At 46.9% G+C, this 10,100-nt stretch overlaps 1 protein-coding gene across 1 annotated transcript; it reads left to right on the top strand.

Annotated features, from left to right (window-relative positions):
• The first annotated feature begins 141 nt into the window (after window positions 1-141).
• Window positions 142-7,650, top strand: LOC142570829 (uncharacterized). Its single transcript, XM_075679143.1, has 3 exons — window positions 142-586; window positions 2,947-3,281; window positions 7,135-7,650. The coding sequence occupies exons 1-3, from the start codon at window positions 502-504 to the stop codon at window positions 7,342-7,344; spliced, it is 630 nt and encodes a 209-aa protein (XP_075535258.1). The 5' UTR covers window positions 142-501; the 3' UTR covers window positions 7,345-7,650.
• The last annotated feature ends 2,450 nt before the right edge of the window (window positions 7,651-10,100 follow it).

Raw genomic sequence — 10,100 nt, 5'->3', positions numbered from 1 at the left:
TAATAAATTTGTAGTTCTTAATTTTGCTTTTAGTATAACATTTAAAATACGTTTAGCCTTTTTCTTTACAATACCGAAACCAAGCTGGCGACATCCTGCCAAAATTACGTTTGTGTTTCGCTTTCAGCTTACTTTAAACCTGACTTTTACGCACTTAATAGTTGTGACGCGTAACGTAAATGGTTAGCATCTTATGTTCTTGGCATAACCTTGTGATTGGATCCGCTTTCGGGAAGCGTCAAAGGAAAATGTCCGCGCGCTTTTTAAACATATCTCCTACCACACGGAGATAAAACTTATGACTCCCAGCTTCAAAGCGATTGTGATAGATTTAAACGAGCGATCGCGATAGCTTTGAACGAGCTATCTGGAGCATGTGGTATTTTTCTTTGCATTTGTCACAGTGCTGTCTTTATCGTAAACCAAGAAAGACAGCTAGCTGGCTGGATTGGTCGCCCACGCATCTTTCATAACGCGGCAGTGCCTTCGGCGCCACAAGCCATGCGTGGGCGAAGCTTGTGCGTTACACTTCTGCTCTTGTGCAGCTTCGTCTGCCCCTTATACGCGGCAACGAATGACGGGAAAGGTAAGTGTTTCAATGCTGTTTATTACGTACAAAATACAAAAAGGACTAAGAGCAGGGTGAGTTAAGGATCGTTATTTACTTCGGGTGACAAGTCGACCTTGTGCTCTTGGCTGTATAGATTACGTAAATATACAGCCCAATTCATTTCACAGTTCACTGAAGAATGCCACCCGCGTTTATTCTGAGTCTTTTATTTCTTACGATACTGTTGGTATAGCTCTTTCACAATTAGGCGATATCAATCAACGCACGCGTGAGACGTCACAAAGATGTCGCGTTTACACACGTCTACGGGCACACACTTTTCTAAAGGTACCACAACTGATTTCTTATGGAGCATACAACCGAAGATACATACCTAGTTGGCTAAAATTACCTTAATAAACAGGAGACGCATCCTAATGAAAGCCGATGATACGAAAAAAGAAAGAAAGAAAGAAAAAAGGTCGTTTGTTTTCAGGCCTAACGCCGGAGTTAGGCGGCGGTGAGCGCTTTTAGGACTCCTTGAGGTAAACATATTACGAAGATAAAAGAAAAAAGAAAAAGAAAGGAAGCAACGAGTTAGACATTTGCCTGCTTCCTAACAAGTCGTAAGGCGAGACACGCAAGGAAAACAGGTGCGAGTGACGAACAATTGGCACGGTATAACATAATAAAAATAGCATGTGGGAGGCTGAGAAACATTATTTTGTAGATCGTTTCTCTTTATCTTCGACCCGTCGCAGTGACTTAGTGGCTATGACGTTGCGCTGCTGAGCTAGAAGTCGAGGGTTCGATCCCGTACGCGGCGGCCTGCATTCCGATGGAGGCGGAATGCAGAAACGCTCGTGTACCACGCGCATTGGGTGCACATTAGAAAAGAAAAAAAAGACAGAGTGGTCAAAACTAATCTGGAGCCCCCGACTACGCCGTGCCTGATAATCAGATCGTGGTTTTGACTCGTAGGGCGCCAGAATGTATTTGTCATTTCGCCATCGCGACCCCTTCCCAACTAGCTACAAGATTTGTTTTTGAGGAAAAGGACCGGCTGTGGAGCTTGCCTACGCAACATTACCCTTTCCTTTACTCAATCGACCCAAATCTCAGATCCAGACTCCCATCCAACATTCCTCGCCATTTGAAAACTCTATATCATCGTCTTCGCCTGAAATCCGCCTAAGGAAACGACTTACGGTACCGTTTTGGTCGAGTGATAAGTCCATACTGCAACAACTGCGGCTCAATTGAAACCGTGGAGCATATCCTGTTTGAGTGTAGAGTGTATGCCGACGAGCGTGCGTTCTATGAACATTGCACGCATTCGCTTACACAGATACCTTTGTAATTTGACTGTGCCCTTTAGCTTTCCTCACACAACAGAGGCGTGCGATGAACTTTGGTCAACCCGACAAACTGTAGTTATACTCTGTCACGCCTCATGCACCTTTCACGCAGTGAATTCTGTCACCTCATTGTAGGACGGTGCATACACTGCAGGACTTTACCATAGCACGCCGTTGCCCATGAGCCAGAAAACTCAGTGCCCACTTTTTCTTTTTTGCGCCTCTCTCCTTCTCTCTCTTTCTCTCCCTAATTCCCTTCCCCACGCAGAGTAGCATGTCAGCGATGTCGACTAAAATAACTGCCTTTTACTGAAGGGTTCTATCTTTCTCTCCGAAGTGATAAGCTTCGCCGTTGACTGTCACAGTCATATCGCTCTTCCAGCCTCCAGGGCGCCAGTTCTTGTCGATGCTGTTTCAGATACCGAAAGCGCTAAACAAGGGCGCACAGCTGGTTCTCGCGGCCGTAATGCTCACCCGTCACTTTCTGCGACCAAGTAAAAAAGTTGCGCCGTGCACGTAAAGGCAGGTGAGCGCGTGCATATGCACGGGTGTGCGAAGGTGCGTGCTATACGCACACCTATATAAATGGTGCATGGGGTACACTTACGACCACACGTAACTAAATTGGTACATTCACACCAATTGATACATAACTAAGCGGCTCACGCTTCCTGCACCCATTTAATTTTTGTATAACTATTGGCAAAATTTATTTACGCAGGAAAAACAAATACGCAGATCCAACGCACATCTTGATATCTATGTGACGCGAAGCTTTCTTGAAGTGGTCAGTCAAATGGTACAAATTTGCCTGCACATTTGCCGCGGGGTTCGCAAAGAGACTACCCTTTAAAACACTTCGATCCGTCTGTCTGGGCCCATCTGGTCTCTGATTGCTCCTTCCTTTGTTGTTCTTTGGTTTGAGGTATACGTTCTTTCATCAGCGCCCGACATGTCAGGCCTTCTCTCTGCCCACCTTTATCGCATAGCAATCACTTCTTGTGTCGTGCACTAATGCATTCGTGTCTTCACGCGCAGGCCCGGTGAAGCAGGGAGGTGGGCAAGCGGCACTCGCCCACGATGTGGACGTCGTCTCCCGCGTCCGATCTCTGGTCCGCGACTTGGTGCCAGCATCGACCGCAGTCTCAGCGTCGGCGCGCTCCGCGGCCGGCCGGCTTGTGCTCGAGTCCCTGGTGTTCCTCGCGGTTCTGGCGACCAGCCTGACACTATTCCCGGGCTGGTACTCCGTGCTGGTGGCGCTGTCGGCGCTGTTCTCCCTCTACGAGTCGGCAACCACGGCGGCAGCCGTCACGCCGGTATTCACGGCCAGGGGAGACTTCACTCCGATGAACGTCACCGACACCAATTGCCAGGTCTGCTGCTGCCGCTCGTTGCACTGTTGTTGTTGCACCACGAAGCTCACCTGCGAGAGCTCCGAAAAAACTGCAGACATTGCAGCGGACAACCGCGTTATCGCAGAAACTGCCTTGCGCACAATTTCTTCACCCGGCGTGTTTGCTCAGTGCCACTAGTGCGGTGCTATTCTAGGGCATGACTGCCTGCTGCGGAGCAGCAAGACGCGGTTTCGACTCCCGGCGGTCACATGTCGAAGGGGACGAAAAAAAAAAGAAAGAACTTGCGCATGTAAATTTAGGTGCTCGTCAAAGAGCCCCTAATCTCCCACTGCTGCGTCCCTCACGATAGCCCGTGTGGTTCTTTGGGCTGTTAAACCCTATAGTTTATTTATTTTCCTTTGTAAGTATATGCTTGAAAGTGATCATGCGAGAACAAGGCCTCCGAACACAGCCTCGAACCGGTTACATTGCTTACATTGCTGACGAGAATCGGTGCTTGCAGCATAGTATTTCTGTTTTGTTATTGCGTACCGTCTTATTTATTTTGCTTTTTTTTATCGTCTTTGTGATGGACAATTCTTATATAACATGGTGCGTGCCATGTCCTGCTTGCCTGTGCTTCGATGATACCTCCATGAAGTTATAGTAGTACTAAACATTTAAACTTCACATTTTTTACTACAGAAATTTCTTTCAGTGCAAGAAACAGGTTATTTTATTTTAAAAGAATGGTATTCACTGTTTATTACGAAAAACAGAATTTTTCTTGATTTGTAAGAGAACTATAGTCATCATACGGTAGAGTGAAAAAATTTATCATCAATACTGTGAGCAAAATTATATTGGTTCGTCTCATTACTATCAATAGAGATTCTTGTGCAGCTTGATTAGCCATGTAATTTAAGCATAGGCAGATAAACCTCGTATGGTCGCGAACCAATTGGTCTTAGTGTCTGGATAGAATACAGCTACAATCAGGGCGATTCATACCGCTCAGAGCATGGCTACATAGACTGTAGTACAGAGTGGTTACTTGAATGTGTGGCGTAAAGTGCCAGGTATTTTGGTGCATGCTGTGGGGTTCTCACCCGTGCTCTTGGGACAACACTGGAAGGAACGACAACACAGTAGTGCAAACAACCACAAGGGCATTTACTGCGCCTTTCATAGACTAATGTCTGCTAGTCGAGTTGCTAACCACAAAACGTGCCGATGGGCACGCAACAAAACGCGAGAGTCCGATTCACCGCGACCCAAAGAGGACGAGCCTTCTCCTTTTTGCACCCAAGTAACCCCGCCGTTAGGTGGCGTTAGCAGAGGAACACTCGCGCCACCTCTCGTATTACCCTGCAAGCATACCGACCGCCGCAGTAAAGCTACGTGGCGAAGCCGCATTACAGGAGACGGGAGCTATGCGAGAAAACAACATATCAGGGGACGCTTGACAGTCGCGCAACCCCACAGTGCCTATCTCTACATGTATGATCTGTCATTTGACTCTTTCGTACTACATGAAAGATGCAGTCATCAGGGTAGTAAAACCTTACTCGCTTAATATAATAAACTATATAATTTTTTTCTGTAAGATTACGGAGAAACAACAAACTGAATATTTTGGTATAATCACAGAAAGACAAGCTCACAGAACTCAGAAGAGAACAAGAAATGTGGTACAAGAATAGTAAAAAATTTTCAGTTTTTTTTTCACATACACACACACACACACAAAAAGAAACACTGTGTACGCACACTTAGCACCCTGGTTGCGAGGTGTAGATGCAGGACGCAGGTCAAACGAATCTAAGCGGTTTATTACCTTACCTGTCACCCGCCGTGGTTGCTCAGTGGCTATGGTGTTAGGCTGCTGAGCACGAGGTCGCGGGATCGAATCCCGGCCACGGCGGCCGCATTTCGATGGGGGCGAAATGCGAAAACACCCGTGTACTTAGATTTAGGTGCACGTTAAAGAACCCCAGGTGGTCTAAATTTCCGGAGTCCTCCACTACGGCGTGCCTCATAATCAGAAAGTGGTTTCGGCACGTAAAACCCCATATATTATTATTATTACCTTACCTGTCAAAAGTATAGCTCCTGGGGCAGTATTGTCGGGCGATCACTTTTGCCTGACTCGTCACCGGAAGGCGGAAGCGTCTCCGTGCGCCCGTTCGACAGCGTTTCTCGCTCTGTGACATCTTCAAACTGTGCCAAAAGGGCGCTGTCGCCGGTCGTATACAGGGTGTTTCACGTATAACTTGTGCCAAGGAATTAAAAAGTGGTAAAAAGTGGTTAGGCGTAGCTGAATGAAACTAATGGTATATGGTTTGCCGTCATGTGGCACTCATTAGAGTATTTTTTTAATATTTCGATTAATTAGTTGAATTACTAAGACGAATCACGCAAGAATTTTAATATTCACTTTAGGGCCAAGTGCCTTTCGTTGCGTTGCAGAGGGGGTTCAGAAATGACCGATCCAATTTCTTGTGGCAACGTACGTGCTTCGTGCCGTTTTTTTCCCCGGCGTCTAAAGAAAACCCGCGAAATACGAAATAAAACCACGTGACTGCGCTCGTGTGCAATCGTATTGCAGCGCGCTCAAACGTGCGCCGAGCTTATCGCTTATCAGGGACGACGTATACGGCGCTTTCTTTCCGCGTGCCACCGCCAAATATGCTGACGCACTGTGGAGCCGCGATGCCTATACGAACCGCGATCGAGAGCGCTGTAATACGATAGCGCACGAGCGCAGTCAAGTGTTTTTATTTCATCTTTCGCAGGTTTTCTTTAAACGCCGGAAAAAATCGCCACGCAGCATGTTTACGTTGCCACAAAAAAATTGTATCGGCCGTTTCTGAACCCCCTCTACAACACAACGCACTTGGCCCTAAATTGAATATTAAAAATTTTGCATAATTCATCTTAGTTAATCAACCAATTAGGCGGAATATAAAAAGAAATACTCTAAGGAGCGCCACATGACGGCAAGCATATGCCGTTGGTTTCATTCAGCTGCGTCTAACCACTTTATTTTTTAAATCCTTGGCACAAGTTACGTGTAACACCATGTGTATACTTGGACGCGTTTAGTGCCGAATGTCGCGAAATCTCGCAAAAGTGGAACTATCACCGAAAGTGATCGCCAGAGAATACCGCCCCAGACTTACCAGGGCTACGTTAGAAGGTAGTACACGTTTCCTTACCGTGCATAAGCAAGAACACGCACTCATTCAGCACGTATACTGGATGTTTTCAGGACATTTCGAGGAAACGAAAAGTCCCAAAATTGTTTCAAAGGAGCTGTTTGCAACGCCACTATATTTTTGGTCCCAATGTCCCAATCTAACTGTGGTATACCACGGTTAGATTGGCATGCTGGGATGGGGTCATCCCAGTGGCTCGTTGCGCTGCTGAGCTCGAGGTTGAGGGTTCGATCCTGGCCGCGGCGGCCACATTTCGATGGCGGCGAAATGTAAAGAAACGCCCGTGTATACGTGTATACACTTAGGTTTAGGTTCACGTTAAAGAACCGCAGCTTGTCAGAATTCGGAGCCCGTTTCTACAGTGTGATTCATAGACATATCGTGGTTATGGCATGGAAAACCCCTGAATCGAACTCTGAAATTTCGGCCCTCTCATTGGTCAAGTGCCCCACGAAGAGAGCAGTTGAACGTTTGCGTCTGCAAGCCTTAGCCCAGCGCACAAAGACGCGATAGAGTGCCATGCGCTGTGACTCCTATATCTAGACCGCAACTCCCATGGAGTAGACTTTGTCTTTCATCGACTCTCCTTTCCATTTTTCGATATTTCGATAAAACGGCGATCGCCTTAATTGCTTAACATTTGACCTGGCCGGTGACGCGTCCTTTCTGCGCAGGTCCAGCTGCTGTGCGAGGTGACCCGGTTGACACGCGCCAGGTTCCCGGTGGTGGCCACGCTTCTCAAGTCAGCGGCCAGGGGCGACCACAGGGGTGGTCCCTTCGTTCAGGCCATACTGGCGGGGCTCAGCCGCGTCGACTGTGCCACGCTGTTCGGCTGCCCGCGCCACCGCATCGAGCCTCTGCTCGCGAGGCAGCCTCGACGATGACGCCCGTGATCGTGCCACGCCCCGCTCGATTCTGCAGCCGAACTTGTTGCTCAGCGCGGACCATGGACCGCGCGGTCGATCTGCTCCTTCCCAATCAAGGAGTGTTCCAAACCTCCTCCTTCCTAATCGTATCCCCTGAGCACGACGTGGAGTTTCTGAATACGAGCTCGTGCTGTTCTAACCCTATAATACACCAAGGCCGAGGTGAAGCGCTGCAATTATGTATGCCGCATTGAACTGCACACGTTCACGGCGCTCACTACGGATTGGTATGTGTACTGCAGACAGTAAAACTCACTTTCGATAATCTGCTCCACACGTCTTGAATTTCTTTTTCTCTTCGCACTGTTGCTCGACAAAGTTATGAGTTAACTGCCCTCGCATTTTGACTCGCGTTCGTCTGGCCACGCGAGGCCTATAGGTGTTGAGCTTTCTCAGGCCTAATCAGCTTAGCACACATATGTCGAATCGGGGGCTCTCAGACATATGAAACCTGTGCCTTCAATGTGAAAGAAAAAAAGAAAGAAAAAAAGAAAGTAAAAAGACAGAGAAAAAGAATGAAAGAAAGAATGAAACAAAGCGAAAACCACGTTGATGTACGAATTTCCCTTCTCCCAAAGGCAGGGATAAATTAACTTACGTGTCGTCGCAGCTCAGACTATTCGCGCCATCATGTATATAAAATATAGATAGATAGATAGATAGATAGATAGATAGTAAAGGCAGATTTAAGAGTATCTATCTATCTATCTATCTATCTATCTATCTATCTATCTATCTATCTATCTATCTATCTATCTATCTATCTATCTATCTATCTATCTATCTATCTCTAATTTGACAGACAGACAGTAAAGGTAGGTTTTAGAGTCTGTATGAGACGACGCTTTCGTAAAGCAGTTAACTGCTGTAAAACTATTCACATCTTCTGCAACACGTTTCGCAGCATGGCTATTACGTGCCTGCCCTACATATAAGCAAGACGCTGCGACCCCAGCACGTGAGCGCGGATTACATGTCACCGGTATAGGTCCACTTTTGATTTTGCCATCTCCGGTATCAGCCCTGCACCTTTCTATTGCACCGTCTCCAGCACCGTCCTTATTCGCCAAAAAAGCCGAGCGCGCAGACGCGTCAAACTCCGGGAAAGAAGTCATATTAACTCTTGAAGGTGCACGTATTTTATTGCACGGGGAATATTTAGGTGCCATCTGCATAGAGAGAACGGAGCCGCCCACGGCTACGTCTGTGTACTATAGGTCACATGGGGCTGCATGTTGTCAATCACGTTGCCGCCAAATGTTGAAGGCTCTCCCAAATCCATGACTTAACCCTTTCAGGTGATGCGTGCACAATTGTGTACGCCGAAATAGTGCGTCCACAGCGAAAGCGTTGATGAAAGCAGTTATATTTAAAATGTGTCGATCGCATATCTAGGAATTCCGATGATTGGATTACGCGGCAAGTTTGAATAGCACGTGCGAACTTGTTTCAGTAATACGAGTGGGAATGTAGACGCGGTTGGGTGTGTTTTATCTCCTGTATGTGGTTGCATAAAGCGGGTTAACTTTTTTCACAACTGTTTTTCACAAAGAGAAACAACGAAAAACAAGCCTGCTAGACAAGAAATGATTGATGCTCTCATAGCATGATGTTTCACAATTTGACACAGAGTCCACATTCTGTAAATTTGACGGAAATTGCCAATGAACGCAAAATTCTTAATCTATTCTACAGCCGTAAGCTTTGTCTCCGAACGTGCAAGGAATGCGGGGAAAGTAAGTTTTTCAATCAACGGAGTAATTTGGCGCCCGAAAGGGTTAAGAAGTGAACTCTTTATTGGGCTATAACTTGTGCTAAGCAGAACGAGCAACACTTGGATCACAGTGATGCGCAGCAAGAGCACTCGTCGGTCGTCCAAATCTGGTCCACAGGTCATGGGCTATTTATGCACGACTCGTGTAGATTCCAGCGTAACCGCTATATAGTGCTCGCGTGCGTCCCACAATGCACAGAACTATCCGCGTCGCGCAAGCAATTTGGCAAGAGAATTACGAAACAAGAACTCGCCCCTTGCGCCGAGCGATAGCTTTGTAACAGTGACTGGCTGGTGAGAAACGATCACCGAGAAACAATTTATACGCGTGTCAACTTATTTATTTATTTATTTCAGCCGATCCGCTATAGGAGTGCTGTCAGAGTTCTATAGGAGTACTATCGCGCTGTCCTTGCGCAGACAGCCGCAGTCGTGGTCAACCAATGCCTTTTTTTTATAGCTTCGCTTATATATATATATCTAAGGGGGACGAGTGTTGACATACATCCAACATGCATATTGCCGTAATTGCGTGAGTTGATCGTGGGAGTTTGTTTACGAGCGAGAGTCAAGAGTTGGCACCGCGCAATGGAGGTGACCCTGTTGTGGTTCGGACGTGCCACATGGGCCCGGTAGCTACAGGATATATATACAACACTGGAAAGCAAATAAGTCGAGTGCGCAAGTCTGCTGCGCAAAGAAGGCACCGTACATAGGAACTTCTTACCAGTAGAAACAATTTAAAATCTTGGAAGAAAGTGTCGACCGACACTCGGAACGCACAGTAAGAAGGCCGTATACACCCAGGCCTGAGACACGTGACCCGCAAGCACTGTACTTCACTACAGACCGAGTTATTTCGGTCCACAAGGCGCAAAACAACTAAGAATAAACGTGTAAATAAGGCATGGCTTTCAATTTCGGTTCGGGAAGCAAAATG

The sequence above is a fragment of the Dermacentor variabilis genome, chromosome 2, assembly GCF_050947875.1.
Source record: "Dermacentor variabilis isolate Ectoservices chromosome 2, ASM5094787v1, whole genome shotgun sequence".
Classification (NCBI taxonomy): domain Eukaryota; kingdom Metazoa; phylum Arthropoda; class Arachnida; order Ixodida; family Ixodidae; genus Dermacentor; species Dermacentor variabilis.
This window is presented reverse-complemented; position numbering and strand designations above follow the sequence as displayed.